Source organism: Oncorhynchus masou, chromosome 6, assembly GCF_036934945.1.
Source record: "Oncorhynchus masou masou isolate Uvic2021 chromosome 6, UVic_Omas_1.1, whole genome shotgun sequence".
NCBI classification, from domain to species: Eukaryota; Metazoa; Chordata; class Actinopteri; order Salmoniformes; family Salmonidae; genus Oncorhynchus; species Oncorhynchus masou.
The window spans coordinates 68,037,495-68,057,683 of record NC_088217.1 but is presented as its reverse complement, the minus strand read 5'-3'; the positions used below and the strand labels follow the sequence as shown (position 1 = coordinate 68,057,683).

Sequence of the window (20,189 nt, the reverse complement as noted above, 5' to 3'; positions counted from 1 at the left end):
TCAAATCATGAACGCTGCATAACTCTCGTTGACATTGTGCCGGATGTCGTCATCTTCTAAGGGACATACAGGAAATGAAAAAGGCCCCAATTCGATACAAGCAGAAATGTACAGCTCTGATAACAACACTAGTGATATTGTTCACTTTCAAATGGAGGACTAATGTTGACTCTCGGAATCCATGGAGGCCCATGAAGAAAAGCCAATAATCTACACTATGGAAAACAAGCCGATTGTGACATGTTAGTGAACCTTTGAGTTGTCTCGTTAACGTTAGCAATGTTAGCTTGCTTGGCTAGCTAGCTACAGTTTTCCTCAGTGGCTGCTGTGCTGTGTGAATCTGATTGACACCTCAACCAATGCAGTGGCCGCTGCAGATAATCTATTTTGTCTAACCGGCGTGCTAGCCAGCTACTGTATATCGTTTTTAAAGATGGTTTCAGAAGTCCCTACATTGGCCATTTTTAAAAGGACATCGCTTTCTAGGCTAGTTAGTAGCTAACAAAATAGTATATTCCTCATGCAATCCATTCTATTACATAGTCGACTCGGGCTGTTTTAGCTAGCTAGTTAACAAGCTACTAATCAAACGAGGTCTGGATGAGAATACCTACAAGTAGTACACTGCGCAGACTGTTCAAGTTTGAGGACTGTCAATGTATCAACGACAAGAGCTAGACAAGACTGACAGGGCGTTATTTCAAGAACATGTTCTCTAGCTAGCTAGTGTAGTTCGCTATCATCTCAAAACACACATAGTGCTGTTACGTTGCCTAAAGTGTGCAGTGAGACATAGCTAGATGGCTAGCTAATAAAATGGAACGAAACAAATGAGTCACTGATCTCATTGAGCCCTAAAAATTGGAATAAGATGCTGGTTGGAAGCACAGTGGTTGAACTATTTTGCCTGTCTGCTCTCTCTCCCTTTCTCTCTTCTTCACTACGCTGTCTCAACCCCGACACACAGGTGCTGGCGACCAGAGCCTGTTCACTTCTCTCTACACCTCTCTGGCACAGCAGTTACCCAGGGAGTCCATGGAGTGGAGGAGGTGAGCTATTGGGATGTTTGCACTTCGCTATCAGATGTGTGTGTGTGTGCACGCTTGCGCAACTGTGTGGTTTGTGCAACGTTGTGGATGTGTACGTGTTTGAGCGTGTGTGCCCGACTGTGTTTTAAGTTCCTTTGTTTTCAATGTCTCCTCGTCTGAAGGTCCTACGGACGCGCACCAAAGATGATTCACCTCGAGGCCAACTTTGTTCAGTTCAAAGAGGAGCTACTTCCTAAGGATGGAAACAGAGCCCTGCTCACCTTTCCCTTCCTGCACATATACTGGACAGACTGTTGTGTGAGTAGTCGTTATTTGATGTAGTAGGACCATATTGGACAGACCGGCATTGTTGTTGGTATCATAACATTCAACACTGTATTATGATTCCCACGAACAACTCCAATGGCCGTGTGTGTGTTTGTCTCATATGGGTGTGTTAATACTGTTTTTATTCCTACATCTCAACATGTAAAGCACGCCTCTTATTCCCCATTCTGCTGCATAGGCTATAGGCTATATCACTATGCAAGGCTATAGGCTATATCACTATGCAATGGGAGCTTCAGGCAGTGTAATTGTTTTAAACCTGAACGTTTTACTTTACTTCAAATAATGAGGAATGTCTTACCTTGCTTCGAAGTAGCGTTGCGATCATCCTTCCATAGAAACGTGGAGGCAATTATTTTATATAGCTTTCCTCGTGCCCTTAACCTGCATTTCTCTCCCGTGCTATTGGTTTTCATATCAACTTTCTTTCGTTGTCCATAAGCCAAAGGCACAATCCTTAGTCGTGTTAGCAAGCCATCATAGTAGTTGCTATTAGATTCCCCCTCTTTCTAAGTTTCCTCTCACATATGGAAAATTGGGTGCGCTGTTTTGAACTGTGTTTTCCTCTAATTGCATTTTGGAAAATGTTTGAAAATGACGTTTTATTAGAGTTCAATAACAGGCTACAGCCTTTTGAGTGTAAGATGAAGGGCTTGCTATTGCTGCACGTTTCCATTAAGCTCTTAATGAAAAATGGCCAGTCCTTGTATGCATGCATCGTATCAGAGAGGAAGAGGCATAGCGAGAGGTTTCACTCTATCCAAAAATCTGTCCAATTTGTTTCTATGGGCTTATTGTGGGCCTAAGTTTGTCGCCTGCCTTGCCGCTTTGGGATGACTCCCATTGTTAGGGAGGAAACATAAGGATCTTGTCATTATATATAGGTCTCTGATAGTATTTTCTGTTGGACACATCATTTTACTGTTTGGAAAATGTTTTACCATTTGTTGACCGGTTAATGAGGTTTGCATCCCTAGCATGGAATCTATAAGGTGTCGAAAGCGTTCCACAGGGATGCTGGCCCATGTTGACTCTAATGCTTCCCACATTTAAGTTGGCTGGATATCCTTTGGGTGATGGACCATTCTTGATACACACAGGATATTGTTGAGCGTGAAAAACCCAGCAGTGTTGCAGTTCTTGACACGAACCGGTGCACCTGGCACCTACTACCATACCCCGTTCAAAAGAACTTAAATCTTTTGTCTTACCCATTCACCTTCTGAATGGCACACAATCCATGTCTGTTGTCTCGAAGCTTAAAAATCCTTCTTCAACCTGTCTCCTCCCCTTCAACTACACTGATTTGAAGTGGATTTAACAAGTGACATCCAATAAGGGATCATAGCTTTCACCTGGTCAGTCTGTCATGGAAGGAGCAGGTGTTCTTAATGTTTTGTATACTGTGTGTGTGTCAGGACACTGAGATGTACAAGGCGTCGGTGAAGGATGACATGCTGCGGTGGCAGAGCACCCTGCGGCTGCACGGCTCGGTGGACTGGCTCATCGTGGTGGTGGAGAGCGAAGCCAAGAAGAAGAACAAGACCAACATCCTGCCGCGCACCTCCATCGTGGACAAGATCCGCAACGACTTCTGCAACAAGCAGAGCGACAGGTCGGCAACATCACCACTCTCATCTCTTGTTATAACAGAATCTGAGCTTCTTTTGCCTACCAGTCTTTTGATCCAATCCTGTTGTGTAACACACCAGATTCATCTTAACAAGGACCTGAGCAACTCATTTAGTAGAATCAGATTTGCTAGTTAAGGGATGGCCCAAAAGCCTGCAGGTGTGTGGCTCTCCAGGAGGAGAGTTGGGGACTTTTCCCTCTAACACCCCCACACACTCTCTCTCTCTCTCTCTCTCTCCCCGTGGTTCAGGTGTGTGGTTCTGTCGGACCCTCTGAAGGAGTCGTCTCGGTCCCAGGATTCGTGGAGCGCCTTCCTGACCAAGCTGCGCACCTTGCTACTCATGTCCTTCACCAAGAACCTGGGCCGTTTCGAGGATGACATGCGCACTCTCCGCGAGAAACGCACTGAGCCCGGCTGGAGCTTCTGCGACTACTTCATGGTGCAGGTGGGTCACTCCCACCACCTGTCAATCATCCATGCTCTACTACAGGGGAAGCAGTTGTAACCTATTTAACCAACGGTTGGGTGTGTGTGTGTTGTGCAGGAGGAGTTGGCCTTTGTGTTTGAGATGCTGCAGCAGTTTGAGGATGCCCTGGTCCAGTACGACGAGCTGGACGCTCTCTTCACTCAGTATGTCCTCAACTTTGGGGCTGGAGGTACAGTGGCATTGTTTACTCCCCCTACAGTGGCTCTACAGTGCGACCATTTTAATTGCATATGCGCCTAAATATTTAGCTGTGTGACCTGGAATTTTTATTTAGCAGCACCAGTGTGCTTAGAAAAATGAAGGATTCCACCTTTTATTACCCTACAAATGTTTCATTGCGCTTCGAAATGCATTTGTGTACGCCTACATTTTTCAACTTAGGTGCACACGTGCTCCTTGTAAAAAAGGTCAGCGTAGAGCCCTGCCTACCTTTTACTATAGGTCTATTTGTGTTTGTTTACTGTACTACTCAGGCTAAAATCGTATTCTTGTGTCCATGTCTGCTGTCTTTTTCTATGTTGTGTCTACGCCTGTCTGTTGTGTCTACGCCTGTCTGTTGTGTCTACGCCTGTCTGTTGTGTCTACGCCTGTCTGTTGTGTCTACGCCTGTCTGTTGTGTCTACGCCTGTCTGTTGTGTCTACGCCTTTCAGACGGGGCCAACTGGCTGGGCTCGTTCTGTGCCCCGGTGAAGCGCTGGAGCGGGCTGCTCCTGCGGCGGCCCATCGACATGGAGAAGCGCGAGCTGATCCAGCGCGGCGAAGCCAGCCTGCTGGACCTGCGCAGCTACTTGTTCTCCCGCCAGTGTACCCTGCTCATCTTCCTCCAGAGGCCCTGGGAGGTCACCCAACGAGCCCTGGAGCTGCTGCACAATTGCGTCCAGGAGCTGCGCCTGCTCGAGGTACAGTGTGTTTTTGAGTACTGTATTGAAGTCAGACTGGGCCTGAACTTCTAACATACAAATAACCTTCGATCGCAAATTACTACTCGTTATGTGATGAAGATGAACTATTCTGCAGTGCACCTCGTCTTGCTCAAACTGATCCCCTCAAACACTCTGATTCTGTCCACGGACTCTCCTGTGTTTCCCCTAACATTGTATAACTCTCTGTTGCCTCCTGCCAAAAATAGTTTGGTTTCCTCTATTGGTGTGACATATTGGCTTTGGTTTTTTTCATGAGCTGTGTGTGTGGGGAACGGGTGGAGAAGGTGCTTCTGGTGTCCATGGTGTGACATTTTTGAATGTTTTGAAGAAATTTAAAAATGTTGATTTGTGGATAATAAAAAAAGTATATAAAATGTAAATCTAGAGATCCTCATTTTGTGTGTGTAGGTGTATGTGGTCCAGGGGGCGTTGGACTGCTGGGTGTTCCTCAGCTGTCTGGAAGTGCTCCACAGGATCGAGGGCTGCTGCGACCGCGCCCAGCTCGAGGCCAACTGCTCCCACACTGTCGGCTTGTGGACCTACGCCACAGAGAAGGTAGCCTACCTACCTACCTGCATATACAGTGCATTTGGAAAGTATTCAGACCCTTTGACTTGTTCCACATTTTGTTACAGTACAGCCTTATTCAAAAATGTATTAAATAGTTTTTTTCATCATTCTACACAATACCCTGTAATGACAAATCAAAAAAAGGTTTTTAGAAATTTTTGGAAATGTATATAAAAAAATATTAATGTAAATATCATATTTACATACACTACTAGTCAAAAGTTTGGACACATCTACTCATTCAAGAGTTTCTTTATTTTTACTTTTCTATATTGTAGAATGTTAGTGAAGACGTCAACTCTGAAATAACACACACAGAATCATGTCGTAACCAAAAGTGTTAAATAAATCAAAATATATTTGAGATTCTTCAAAGCAGCCACCCTTTAACTTGATGACAACTTTGCACACTCTTGGCATTCTCTCAACCAGCTTCACCTGGAATGCTTTTCCAACAGTCTTGAAGGAGTTCCCACATATGCTGAGCACTTGTTGACTGCTTTTCCTTCACTCTGTGGTCCAACTCATTCAAAACCATCTCAATTGGGTTGAGGTTGGGTTATTGTGGAGGCCAGGTCATCTGATGCAGCACTCCATCACTCTCCTTGGTCAAATAGCACTTACACAGCCTGGAGGTGTGTTATGAGTCATTGTTCTGTTGAAAAACAAACAAGAGTCCTAAGTGCAAACCAAATGGGATGGCATATAGCTGCATAATGCTGTGGTAGCCATGCTGGTTAAGTGTGCCTTGAATTCTAAATAAATCACAGTGTCACCAGCAAAGCACCACAACACCATCACACCTCCTCCATGCTTCACGGTGGGAACAACACATTTGGAGATCATCAGTTCACCTACTCTACATCTCACAAAGACACTGCGATTACAACCAAAAATCTCAAATTTGGATTTGGATCAGACCAAAGGATGGATTTCCACCAGTCTAAGGTCCATTGCACGTGTTTCTTGGCCCAAGCAAGTTTTCATATCTTTCTCTTTGCTTATTTGAGCAGAACGATAGATTTTTACCTTGTCAGCTTGGGGATTCTATCCAGCAACCTTTCGGTTACTGGCCCAGCCCTCTAATCACGAGGCTACCTGCTGCCTCATGAAGCTGATTTTTTTTTTTTTTTTTACCTTTATTTAACCAGGCAACACATTCTTATTTTCAATGACGGCCTGGGAACAATGGGTTAACTGCCTGTTCAGGGGCAGAACGACAGATTTGTACCTTGTCAGCTCAGGGGTTTGAACTCGCAACCTTCCGGTTACTAGTCCAACGCTCTAACCACTAGGCTACCCTGCCGATTGAGAGAATGCCAAGAGTGCAAAGCTGTCATCACGGAAAAGGTTGGCTGCTTTGAAGAATCTCAAATATAAAATGTTTTAAATTTGTTTAATTCTTTCTTTCGTTTACTGGGCCACTCAAGGACATTCAGAGACTTGTCCCGAAGCCACTCATGCGTTGTCTTGGCTGTGTGCTTTGTCCTTTTGGAATGTGAACCTTTGCCCAAGTCTGAGTTCCTGAGCGCTCTGGAGCAGGTTTTCATCAATGATCTCGCTGTACTTTGCTCCGTTCAGCTTTCCTTTGATCCTGACTAGTCTCCCAGCCTGCTGCTGAAAAACATCGGCCATTCTACCATAAAGGCCTGATTTGGTGGAGTGCTGCAGAAATTGTTGTCCTTCTGAAAGGTTCTCCCATCTCCAGAGAGGAACTCTGGAGCTCTGTCAGAGTGACCATTGGGTTCTTGGTCAACTCCCTGACCACCTCCCCTGTTTGCTCAGTTTGGCCAGGCGGCCAGCTCTAGGAAGAGTTTTGGTGGTTCCAAACTTCCTCCATTTAAGAATGATGGAGGCCACTGTGTGCTTGGGGACCTTCAATGCTGCAGAAATGTTTTGGTACCCTTCCCCAGATATGTGCCTTGACACAATTCTGTCTCGGAGCTCTACGGACAATTCCTTCGTCCTCATGGCTTGGTTTTTGCTCTGACATGCACTGTCAACTGTGGGACCTTATATAGACAGGTGTGTGCCTTTCCAACTTATGTCCAGTCAATTAAATTTGCCATAGATGGACTCCAAGTTGTAGAAACATCTCCAGGGATGAGCAATGGAAAGTGAATGTACCTGGGTTCCCGAGTGGCGCTGCGGTTTAAGCACTGCATCTCAGTGCTAGAGGCGTCACTACAGACCCTTTTTCGATTCCAGGCTGTATCACAACCAGCCGTGATAGGGCGGCGCACAATTGGCCAAGCGTCGTCCGGGTTTTCCAGGGTAAGCCGTCATTGTAAATAAGAAATGTTCTTAACTGACTTGCCTAGTTAAATATCAATAAATACATTTCGAGTCTCATAGCAAAGGGTCTGAATACTTAGGTATTTCTGTTTTTTTGCAAATTCTAGAAACCTGTTTTTCATTATCGGGTATATTGTGTGTAGACTGATGGGAAAAATAAATACATTTTTAAAGTAAAGCTGTAACGTAACAATGTGTAAAGAGTCAAATGGTCTGAATACTTTCTGAATGCACTGTACCTACGGCACCTCTGACCCTAACACACATCACTGCTGGTACACTGTGTTAGCCCTTGCCCTGGGGGCCTACATCATTCTGAAGTCACAAGGGGCCTGCTTTCCAAAAGTATGCTCGATGGAGAATCATTGTTAAGTGCATCTTAGTCCAAGACTAGGCCTAATCTGTGTCTGTGAAACCAAGGAGTTTTACCGGGTCAAGAAACTCTGACACACTTTCTGGTGATCGTCATAAGACTCCATTTCCAGCTTGTCACTGTGGCCCTATGTATGATGTGATGCGTGTGTTGTTGTTGTTGTTCCCAGCTAAAGTCTCTGGGCTACCTGTGTGGCCTCGTGGCCGAGAAGGTCCCCACCTCCGAGGACCTAAACCGCACCGTGGACCTTTTGGCTGGCCTGGGGGAAGAGAGACCAGAGACGGGTATTACACACACACACTAATGCCCTAGGCTTTTAGCTCTAGCTGACCCAGTTCGCTCACAATAGGCCCTTGGTTATAAAGTAGTAAGACCTGAGCATTGCATTAGAATGAATAATGTTGCTGTTATTTGATAAAGGCTGTGTTGTGTTGTATGCCGTGTCAAAATCGCTTCGCCCTCTGTCGTGCAGATGACTCTCTGTTTGAGGTTGAAGTGGGGTACTTTTACCGTCAACCCAAACACATCATTGTGAGGTCATGGAAGTTCATTGTGTGAAGGAAAAAGCTGAAATGGTCTTTAGAGAAAGTCTTAAGTGTGTCTCCTGTGTTCTCTCTTACAGTTAACAGCCTGCAGAGCCCTTACAAAAAACTCAATGAGGCCTTATCGTCTGTGGAGGCATTTGAAAAACACTATCTGGTAAGTGCCATGTTGATTAGATGGATAATGGTGTAGCCAGTAGCAGTAGTCCTTGATAAGAGCCTTGATTCTGCTTCATAATGTTGTGTGTGTGTTCGTGCGGGGGACACTTCCTAGACAGAGTGCCTCTGTTTATAATCTTGGTATCTAGTTCATTGGGCCCCATTGCCCTCCAGGCCCACTCTCTTTAGGCACTGGGGCAGAAAGCCATCACAGAGCTAAACATTCTTATTTCGTGAATGCTGCCTTTGTCCTCTGATCTCTCTCTCTCTCTCTCTTTTTTACATTTTTTTTATTACTATTTTTTTTTTTAAACAATTTTTAGGAGCTGTCTCATGCTGCTATGGAGATGTACAGAGCCATAGGCAGGATGCGCTCAGCCCGGCTCATTGGGAAGAGTCTAGCTGAGTTTTACATGTAAGCCTTTCTTTCTCCTGTCCTTTTTGTGTTCCCTCTGACTCTCACTCTCCATCTCTGAATGGTTGCAGGAAAAATTATTAGCCCCAGTCAGCTAAACGTGCTAATGAATGAAAGGGTGTAGGGTTTCTCTAATTGAATAAAAACGGTGCTAACTGTGTGCGTAGGAAGAAAGGTGACCCGGAGAGAGCAGAGGGCTTCCTTGATGACTCTCTGAGGTCATACGTGGCAGAGGGGTGGAGCCTGCAGGTGACTCATACCAGGAAGCAGATGGCCGAGTGTCAGAAGCTCCTGCAGCAGACTGAAGAGTATCCTCTCAAAATGCAGCGTTCAAAACAACTGGGAACTCAAATGCGTTCAAGACAACTGGGAACTGGGGGGGGGGGCAAGCTCCGACTGGGGAAAAATTATTTTGAATGGTCAACCAACTCGGGAACTCGAGCCTCTTTCTAGAGCTCTGACTTGATGATCACTGACCTCATGATTTGACATCACGGTTTAGATGCTCTTGACACGGACAATGTCTTCATTGGTGTACAGTCGTGGCCAAAAGTTGAGTGACACAAATATTAATTTCCACAAAGTTTGCTGCTTCAGTGTCTTTAGATATTTTTGTCAGATGTTACTATGGATTACTGACGTATAATTACAAGCATTTCATAAGTGTCAAAGTCTTTTATTGACAATTACATGAAGTTGATGCAAAGAGTCAATATTTTCAGTGTTGACCCTTCTTTTTCAAGACCTCTGCAATCCGCCCTGGCATGCTGTCAATTAACTTCTGGGCCACATCCTGACTGATGGCAGCCCATTCTTGCATAATCAAAGCTTTGAGTTTGTTAGAATTTGTGGGTTTTTGCTTGTCTACCCGCCTCTTGAGGATTGACCACAAGTTCTCAATGGGATTAAGGTCTGGGGAGTTTCCTGGCCATGGACCCAAAATATCAATGTTTTGTTCCCCGAGCCACTTAGTTATCACTTTTGCCTTATGGCAAGGTGCTCCATCATGCTGGAAAAGGCATTGTTTGTCACCAAACTGTTCCTGGATGGTTGGGAGAAGTTGCTCTCGGAGTATATGTTGGTACCATTCTTTATTCATGGCTGTGTTCTTAGGCATAATTGTGAGTGAGCCCACTCCCTTGGCTGAGAAGCAAACCCACACATGAATGGTCTCAGGATGCTTTATTGTTGGCATGACACAGGACTGATGGTAGCGCTCACCTTGTCTTCTCCGGACAAGCTTTTTTCCGGATGCCCCAAACAATCGGAAAGGGGATTCATCAGAGAAAATGACTTTACCCCATTCCTCAGCAGTCCAATCGCACTACCCTTTGCATAATATCAGTCTGTACCTGATGTTTTTCCTGGCGATAAGTGGCTTCTTTGCTGCCTTTCTTGACACCAGACCATCCTCCAAAAGTCTTCCCCTCACAGTGTGTGCAGATGCACTCACACCTGCCTGCTGCCATTCCTGAGCAAGCTCTGTACTGGTGGTGCCCCGATCCCGCAGCTGAATCAACTTTAGCGCTTGCTGGACTTTCTTGGGTGCCTTGAAGCCTTCTTCACAACAATTGAACCGCTATCCTTGAAGTTCTTGATGATCCGATAAGTGTGCAAAAGCAATGATGACGGCACGTGTTTCCTTGCAGGTAACCATGGTTGACAGAGGAAGAACAATGATTTCAAGCACCTCCTTTTGAAGCTTCCAGTCTGTTATTCAAACTCAATCAGCATGACAGAGTGATCTCCAGCCTTGTCCTCATCAACACTCACACCTGTGTTAACGAGAGAATCACTGACATGTCAGCTGGTCCCTTTGTGGCTGGGCTAAAATGCAGTGGAAATGTGTTTTGGGGAGTCAGTTCATTTGCATGGCAAAGAGGGACTTTACAATTAATTGCAATTTATCTGATCACTCTTCGTAACATTCTGGAGTATATGCAAATTACCGTCATACAAACTGAGGCAGCAGACTTTGAAAATTAATATTTGTGTCATTCTCTCAACTTTTGGCCACGACTGTACATTCTATATGAGCCAGGGTCATGTTCAATAGGGCCAACCGTAACAATTGTTTTTCAATGGAAAATGAAAACATGGGACTCCTATTGGACAGATAGTACCTCCCTGGTTCATACCGTTTCGAAGCATTATATGAGTGGGTGGACTAAAGATTTCCATCATGGGTAGCTAGGTGAATAATGACCTCAAAGGAAGGTTGGCTACTATTTCACCCCCATCCAATCCGCATGCTAGGTAGGGAATCCTTTCTGTAGCCTCTCTTCTTTCACTCTCCCATTGCATTGAAATAGCCAGGTGTCAGTCAAGATACAATCTTCTAGTTCAGGTTTCCTTGACTCACTGTGCCAGCTACCTGCAGACCAGTGCCTTGCTGGCGGGCGACGCCAACCTGACAGAGGAGGAGAGGAAGCACTTCTGCCAGGAGATCCTTACCTTCGCCAGCCAGCCCCCGGCACCCTCAGGTGAGCACACACACACTGCGTACACTCGAGACATGGCAGGAACAGTCAAATCCAAGGATCCTTGTCTGGTTGTCTTAACTTCTGAGAGACTTGCCAACTAAACTGGTCAAACATGTAAATAGTGGCTATTTTTTTGTCCCAAGACTGATAAACTTTCGCCTGGTCCCCAGATCTGTTTGTGCTTTTGTCTGCTCCATTGTCATTGTCAAGCCTGACAATTTCATAAGGAGTTGGCAAGAGAGCAGAAAGACTGGCACCCAGGCTAGACCAACACAACTCTGATGTCACAATGTTGCCTCTGTCACCTCCCTCTTTCATCCCCCTCTTCCTCCTCTCGTCTCTTCAGACCAGACTGTGGCTCTGAGCATGGCGGCGTTCGCCCAGCTGCGCCAGATGCAGTTCAGCCCGCCTGGCGCCGTGGTGCACGTGGGTGCCGCCCTGCAGCTGGAGCTGCGCGTGCGCTGCCTGATGCCTGTGGCCATGCAGGTGGAGCAGCTGGCTGCCACTCTCCACTTCAGCCTGGAGCAGGGCGGGGCAAGGGGCCGTGCGGGCAGCGCCCAGAGGAGGGCGGGCCATGGACCACAAGGCCAGGGGGACGGTGTGGTCCTGTTCCCCCAGGGAAGCCCCCTAGCTGGGGCCGGGATGGGGGCTTCGCTACCCCCCGCCCTGGAGCTTTACGAAATGCAGGACCGCAGCCCGTCGGACAGCTCGCTCAACTCCACGGGGGTGGTGTGTAAGAACATGCACCTGCTGCTGCGGCGCCACGACAGCTCCGCCTCCCTAGACACGCCCACCGCCGGGGCCCTTCCGGCAGCGGTCGCCGTGGACGACGGGGCCCAGATGTTGAGGGCACGCGACATAACGCTGCAGCCCGGCGACAACAGCATCTTGTTCACGGCCCCGGTACGTTTTCTTTCAGCCTCCTGTAACGTCATCGACAGTCATGTCTCATTTTCAATTTGTCTAAAGAAATCTGTTCTCTCCTTGCCTCCTTTCCATTAAAACAGAATGGGGAACGCTGTCGATTAGAGGTCAAATGTCACTTTATCACACCTTGTCGGTCTCTTTTTCTCTTCCTCCACTCTCGCTCTTTTCTCTCTAGACTGGAGAGCCGGGCTCGTACACGTTACGTCAGCTGTGCGGGAGCGTGGGGAGAGTCCAGTTTGTCCAGTCTCACATCTACCCTGTGGTGCAGTACGAGGTCTACTCCCAGGAGCCTCAGCTCACCATCGAGCCCCTCTCAGGTCTGTCTGGCCCTCTGTCCCCTTCTTTAGCCACAAACAGTGAATCCTAATCGCTGCCGGTTGATATGTGGTTGGACCGGGTCATCCTTGTATTTTTACGTGTGGGTAACAGTATGTATCTGTGTTTTCCCTCCAGACAACCTGTTGGCAGGCATTCCCCAGAAGGTGACGTTCACCATAGCAACAGGCCACTACAGTGTGAAGAAGGGTGACGCGTTGCAGCTTAGCAATACAGACTCCATGCCCATCCTCCACTCTAGCTGCTGCTCTGCTACCGTCCTGTCCAGCACAGGAGGTCAGCCTTCCATCCATCCACTCTGGGTCAGAGGTCAAGGGTCAGAGAGGTTAAAGGGATAGTTCATCCAAATCTTTGCATTGCAAGTAGTCTATAGACGAGGAGAGAGTGCAGCCCAGCCGCTGCCTCCAATCACTAATATTAGCCCAGGCTGGTCTGGGGGTTACCATGGAGATCAATGACCCTCGGTCCATAGGGGGAGACACCTTTGGCGTTCCATGCTGACTGCCTTTCCCTGCTTCTGCTGTTGCTAACTCTTTTCTGTTCTCTCTGTTCTCTCTCTCTCTCGCGCCCATCTCTTTGCAGAGCGCATGGGGGAGAGTGCTCTTTCCATCCAGTCATCGGAGAAGGTGACCAGCATCTCCCTGCCCCCCACCCCTCCCTACCACACCCTGGCGTTCCAGCTGGAGGTGCTGTGCCACATCCCCCCCACGCCCTTCAAGCCCGACATTGAGCGCCTCACCAACGGCGAGGTCCGCCACCGGCCCAAAAGCCACAGCCACGCAGACAGCGGCATGATCAACATCGACCAAAAGGTTTGCAAGACCGTTTGTCCTCCTAGCCTATAGTTAACCCCAGGACCACCTTTATATCATTTACTAGGGTCCTGTTCATTAGGCACCCAACGGAAGACAACAGACTGAAACGGAGGGACTACCTGGATTTGTCCAATGAGTATTCCGCCTCAATGTTTAAAAGGGTTTTGTTACACTGTGGCCTAATGAACATGACCATGCCTATCCTATGTTTACAGCCCTGTGTGTTCTCTTTCTGTCTCCATAGGTCTCCATCGACTGTCCTTGGTCCATCTACTCCACTCTCATAGCCCTAACCTTCTATGTCCCTTTCAAAGCCAAGCACTCAATACTCTCTGCTGGGAAAAGGTAGGTCACACACACACTCCCATCTGCTTTTCCTGTACGGGGGACATTTTTGTCACGCACAGTCACAGATGTGTGCAAAAAAATACGTCCTGATGTAATTTGAACCATTTTTATTTATTTACTGAGTGACGCGCCCAATATTTGGAACCCGCATTGGGTAATGTACCTTCTCGTCTACAGGATTTTAAATGCAAAAAATAGTGTCTATTCAATGACATGTCTGCTCATTCAGTAAGGAATCTATGGTGACGTTGAGAGTCTAAATGTTGATCTGACTCCTGACTGGTCACACAGGAAGTACATACAGGTGTGTCTCCAGAACGTGTCCGACACAAACTTCCACCTGGCGGACCCGGTCCTCACAGAGCGCCAGCCCACAGTCTCGATGGAGCTGCTCTCACTCAATGTTAAAACACAACAGGTTAGTAACTGACCGTACACACACACACTTCATCTCGCTCTCTCTCTCTACACACACACACACACACACACACACATCTGTTCTGATCCTCTTTGCCTCAGCCGGTGTGCAGTCAGCAGTCAGTGTTCTGCCTGTGGGAGATGCGTTGGGCCAAACCCCTCCCGCTGTGCCTGCAGTGTGCATTCTCCGCCAGCTTCGCGCCCGTCTCCGCCTCGGACACACACACAGCCTTCAAGCCCTACCGCTACGAGTTCCAGCTGGACCGGGTCTCTGTGAGTATACACAAGACCCAGCTCTGGGTCGCGTCATAAGACACCACATGGGGGGAAAACACATTTTTTTGTTTTCCGTTGCAAAAAAAACAAATGAACACAACCCTGTTCTCGTCGCAAACAAACATAGTTCTGGGCTTGAACATCGCTCGATGTTGCTAACCCTCCTCCCCAGACCCTTTACAGCTTGAAGGCCGAGATCTTGCCGCCGTCCGGCGACCAGCACTGTCGCACCGGCGCCCTCTGTGGCCTCGAGGTGTCCATCACACGGCAGGCGGAGCCCAGCGAGACTGAAGGGGAGGAGGAGGAGTCTACGGAAATAGAGGGCCTGAGGACCACCAAGCTCATGTATGAAGGTAGGACACGGGAAGGTGTGTGTGTGTGTGTGTCCATGTCCGATACTTACCTGTCTACCCTGGTGTGTTGTCTGCAGTGGTGGACAACAGCAGTAACTGGGCGGTGTGTGGCAAGAGCTCGGGGGTGGTGTCCATGCCCGTGGCTGCCAGCGCCACACACAGGGTTCAGATGGAGGTCATGCCCCTGTTCGCCGGTCACCTGCCCTTCCCCAACATCAAAGTGTTCAAGTACCTGCCCCACAATGCCGTCCCAGCCATTCAGCCCGACACAGGTATGTAACCCACAGCTGCAGAACGGTCCTTAAGCTCAGTCCGTAGGCATGTCTCCCATTACTTGACAAAATGGTCGTCTATATTTTGTGCCATCTTTGTCGACCTCTTACATGCTGTTTAGATAATTTGCTTGTAGGCATTATTACAGCGCGTGTTATACTCGCTCACACACACTCAGTCACACTCCTCTCTCTCTCTCTCTCTGGCCACTCAGACAGCTGCTTAGAGAACGACACCATATCCCTGCTGGACGACCAGGGCGACACGGCCAGCATCCGCAGCCGGGGCAGCGTCCACTCGGTGGGCAGCGGGGAGCAGCAGAGGGGTCTGCCCATGCCCCGCCTGGAGCCCTTCAGTCCGGGACAGGTGTTCTATTGGAGCCAGGGGCGGCAGGTGCTGGTGCTGCCCGTTACTGATGACCACGTGATGGAGGTTAACGTCACATGACCCCTGTGGGCCGCTGCCGTACCCCCCCATGCCCCCACCACGTCTGGACCTCTGTGGTTTGGTTCCTGGCTGTGGTTCTGGAACCGGGAGAGGGCCTGGCGGCAGGGAACTGACACTTGCTCTCCTCTCAGGACTCATTGCTGCCCGGCCACTGGCCCTGCTCCTGTTCTGGCCTGAGTTCCATCTGCTGTATTTTTATCTGGTCAATCTTTTTCATACTGTAAAACTATCTCTCTCATTGATTCTTGCTCCGTGGAGACAGTAAATCGCTTAACTGTTCTGCGTAGACACCCCCCCCCCACACACACACACACACACACACACACACACATCTGTGATCGGCTTGCTGGTTCCACTGATCGTCAACGCAACCTTCTGTATGAGGCACACATGGACACACTAATGGGCGTTTGGACAGGGGTGCTTCGTTTTGTGGTTTGTATTGGTTGGTGTGTGTCTGTCTATGCATGACATGGCAAGTTGTGATGGATGAAGGGAAAGAGCGGGGCCGGTTAATCGTGTGTGTGTGTGTGTGTGTGTGTGTGTGTGTGTGTGTGTGTGTGTGTGTGTGTGTGCGTGCAATATCTACTCCACTTTTCCTCTTCACTCACTTTCCAGCCCCTTGCTCCCAAACCCCGCTGAATCCTCTTTCCTTTGCTGTAGTCATAGCGCCACCCTCTGGCCACAGTACAAACTGTTCAATAAGTACACATTCTTCCAGAGGAATCACTGTACTGACTGTGCAAAGGCTGCACCAAAAACACATTGTCTCGAAGGAATATGTTGGAGAAAAATATAAGTTTTGTTTTTGTGCAGATGTGAGACGTACTAATGAACACTTGCTTTTGGCTTTGTTCAGGTTTTAGGGTTCACTTATTCACGTATCGGTGGAATCTGAGAACAATGGGATGAAATAGCACTTGGTTGTTTTCAGTGACTTCTTTTTGGCTGAAAGTGACCCGTCTGTTTGAAGTGTTACCATCATGTGTTTTGACTTTGTGGTTTACTTGAATGCTGAGGAGGTAAATTCCTATGTTTAGTAAATGTGGTGTCTGACAATTGTTCTTTTTTTTTCTCTTCTCTCAGCTATTCGCTGTTGCTACGGTAACTGTCAGGTAGAGCACTTTCGTATCGTAGCACAATTCTTTCACAAAAACAATTTAGGAGGGGAAATTCGCTTGTGTAAATGCGATGTTCATTCATTTTATTGACCTCTATTTTTGTACTGTGTCGCCGGATATGTTTTGGTTGGTTGGTATCTACTGGAGGGGAGGCCTATGGTGGCTTTGGGCCTGAGGCCTAAGCACACCCTGTAGCACACCTCTTCAGCTATTACTGTCCTGTATTCCTCCACTTCTGGGCTTGTATCTAGCATAATCCCACAAACAAAGTAGTGCTCACCGCCAGGACGAAAGGCAGAAGACTTGTTCCCTCTATCTGGCCATCTTGATGAAAGAGAACCTCGCCCACTCAGACTCCACCTACAAAACTTAGTGGCAAAAAAAAAAAGTATGTGAACCCTTTGGAATTACCTGGATTTCTGCTTAAATTAGTCATCAAATTTGATCTGATCTTCATCTTAGTCAGGAAAATAGACAAACCCAGTCTGCTTAAACTAATAACGCACACACACAATTATACGTTTTCATGTCTTTATTGAACACAGTGTGAACATTCTCAGTGCAGGGTGGAAAAGGTATGTGAACCCTTGACTTTAATAACTGGTTGACCCTCCTTTGGCAGCAATAACCTCAACCAAACGTTTTCTGTAGTTGCGGAACAGACCTGCACAACGGTCAGGAGCAATTTTGCCCCATTCCTCTTTACAATACTGTTTCAGTTCAGCAATATTCTTGGGATGTCTGGTGTGAATCGCTCTCTTGAGGTCATGCCACAGAATCTCAATCAGGCAGAGGTCAGGACTCTGACTGGGCCACTCCAGAAGGTGTATTTTCTTCTGTTGAAGCCATTCTGTTGTTGATTTACTTCTGTGTTATGGGTCATTGTCCTGTTGCATCACCCAACTTCTGTTGAGCTTCAATCGGACAGATAGCCTTACATTCTCCTGCAAAATGTCTTGATGAACTTGTGAATTTATTTTTCCGTTGACGATAACAAGCTGTCCAGGCCCTGAGGCAGCAAAGCAGCCCAAACCATGATGCTCCATCCACCATACTTTACAGTTGGGATGAGGTTTTGATGTTGGGGTGCTGTCTTTAAAAACAAAAAAAATCTCCACACAGTGTTGTGTGTTCCTTCCAAACAACTCTACTTTAATCTGTCCACAGAATATTTTGCTGTGGAACATCCAGGGGCTCTTTTGCGAACTTCAGACGTGCAGCAATGTTTTTTTTGGACAGCAGTGTCTTCCCATGAACACCATTCTTGTTTAATGTTTTACATGTTATAGACTCGTCAACAGAGCTGTTAGCATGTTCCAGAGATTTCTTTAAGTCTTTAGCTGACACTCTAGGATTCTTCTTAACCTCATTGAGCATTCTGTGCTGTGCTCTTGCAGTCATCTTTGCAGGACGGCCACTCCTAGGGAGAGTAGCAACAGTGCTGAACTTTCTCAATTTATAGACAATGTGTCTTACTGTGGACTGATGAACATCAAGGCTTTTAGAGATACTTTTGTAACCCTTTCCAGCTTTATGCAAGTCACCAATTCTTAATCTTAGGTCTTCTGAGATCTCTTTTGATCGAGGCATGGTTCACATAGCAAACTCAAATTTTGTGAGTGTTTCTTATAGGGCAGGGCAGCTCAAACCATCTCCAATCTTGTCTCATTGATTATACTCCAGGTTTGCTGACTCCTGACTTCTCCAAAAGCTAATTGGTGTCATTAGCCTAGGGGTTCACATACTTTTTCCAAACCTACACTGTGAATGTTTAAATGACATATTCAATATAGACAAGAAAAATACAATAATTTGTGTGTTATTAGTTTACCCACTCTGTGTCTATTGTGACTTGGATGAAGATCAGATAATATTTTATGACCCAATTCATGCAGAAGTCCAGGTAATTCCAAAGGGTATATACATACATACATACTTTTTTCTTGCCACTGTACATGCCCGAACCTACAGCAACACGGGTCTGTCTTTGAAACGTCCATATGTCCTCAGTGTGTGTGTGTGTGTGTGTGAGGTTGTCAAACTATAAGAATGAAGACTAGTGATATCAGTGCTCGTCTATGTACACATCTTATTTTATGTCCAGCTGTATTTATTGTTTTGTTTTTTAAAATATATTATTTAATGGCAAATAGCTGGAAGGGACGGAATCATCAATCACTCTCACAGAAATAAAGACATTGGGAATTGTCTGGTGATTTTGTTTTTTTGTCTTTCAACAGTCATTGGTCACTGAAATCAAAAAAACAAAAACAATGTGTATGTAAATGATTCCATGGGAGTTCAGCACCATTGATTGTATTCAGATTAGTTTAAATAATTAATCATATGTATGCATTATACAGTTGAAATTAAATATACCTATGTTTTAATGTGTCTGTGTTCTCTGTTCTGGTCCTCAGTGAAGTATTTGTGTTTAGAGAAACAGGACGGTTTTTGGGCTGGCTCAAATGAAACACCTACCAGGCTTGTATGGTATCAACTAACTTGTTTCCTCACTTCTCGACAAAGTCACGTGCAATTTTGTCAAACTCATTGCTTTTGTATATGAAGGGTGAGAAGTCCAAGTCTGAGGAACAGAGACAAAAGGAGGGGGGGGGGGAACTTACACTTCAATACAATACTTTTTTTTACTGAACTGCTTTACAATACTTGCCACAGTAGCCCTGTAAAACAGTGTGCTGTATTAGCCATTGTGTGCTGTGCCTTGGCCTGTCGTGGCGACTTTGTTACGCCGCACCTGAAGTCAGCCAAATTCCATGTGACGGGTGAGTCACGGTAATTGGGCTTCTCCCATCAGCTTTCTATAGGCTAGGCCTAATACATTTATTTCTCAACTTTTCCACTATTAAGCACGTTGCTTATCTTTACAACAGGAGTATAGCCTACTTGGCTGGCATGAAAATGAACCACAGGATAAAAGCGTCCTCCATTCGCTATTTAAGTGCCCTGCTGCCCCTGATTCGAAACAAGTGCATGATAATGGTCCATTCTAAATAAAATAAAAATTTCACACCTATATTATTTAGTATATGTAAAGACAAGGTTAAGTCAAGAATAGCAACAATCTACCCACAATATTAAAGCTGATCCACCCCATAACAAAATGTATACAGTGCCTTGCGAAAGTATTCGGCCCCCTTGAACTTTGACCTTTTGCCACATTTCAGGCTTCAAACATAAAGATAAAAAACTGTTTTTTTTGTGAAGAATCAACAACAAGTGGGACACAATCAGGAAGTGGAACGACACAGCTCGTTTGAAATATCCAATAAATGTCGTTCCACTTCATGATTGTGTCCCACTTGTTGTTGATTCTTCACAAAAAAATAGTTTTATATCTTTATGTTTGAAGCCTGAAATGTGACAAAAGGTCGCAAAGTTCAAGGGGGCCGAATACTTTCGCAAGGCACTGTATATATATCTACAACGAATACAAAAAAATAAAGAATAATCTGATGGGTGACAATATTAGCCTGTCACTTGTGAATGATGCCCAGCATAAGGCAAGAAACAATATAACAATTGTGTTTTTTCCGCTAATGGAACATTCGCGCTTATAGCCTACCGCCGTGTGTGCATTGATGCGCTATAACGTGAAT

The 20,189-nt window shown here is 46.4% G+C and overlaps 1 protein-coding gene across 1 annotated transcript; it reads left to right on the top strand.

The window, feature by feature from the left end:
- Nucleotides 1-74: 74 nt before the first annotated feature.
- LOC135542490 (trafficking protein particle complex subunit 10-like) lies at nt 75-18,959 on the top strand. The gene is made up of 23 exons (XM_064969486.1): nt 75-242; nt 968-1,049; nt 1,211-1,346; nt 2,795-2,991; nt 3,259-3,454; nt 3,554-3,665; nt 4,148-4,395; nt 4,828-4,974; nt 7,827-7,941; nt 8,280-8,356; nt 8,682-8,773; nt 8,941-9,081; nt 11,144-11,256; nt 11,603-12,159; nt 12,359-12,500; nt 12,637-12,795; nt 13,102-13,331; nt 13,579-13,679; nt 13,974-14,100; nt 14,202-14,372; nt 14,548-14,728; nt 14,806-15,000; nt 15,216-18,959. Exons 1-23 carry the CDS (start codon nt 182-184, stop codon nt 15,446-15,448), a joined length of 3,813 nt encoding a protein of 1,270 aa, XP_064825558.1. The 5' UTR covers nt 75-181; the 3' UTR covers nt 15,449-18,959.
- The last annotated feature ends 1,230 nt before the right edge of the window (nt 18,960-20,189 follow it).

Coding starts and splice junctions, on each gene's coding strand:
- LOC135542490 (XM_064969486.1), top strand. CDS start 182: ATGGAGGCCCATGAAGAAAAGCCAATAATCTACACTATGGAAAACAAG. Junction 12,501..12,636: donor CACCATCGAGCCCCTCTCAG/GTCTGTCTGGCC, acceptor TTTTCCCTCCAG/ACAACCTGTTGGCAGGCATT. Junction 15,001..15,215: donor AGCCATTCAGCCCGACACAG/GTATGTAACCCA, acceptor CTGGCCACTCAG/ACAGCTGCTTAGAGAACGAC.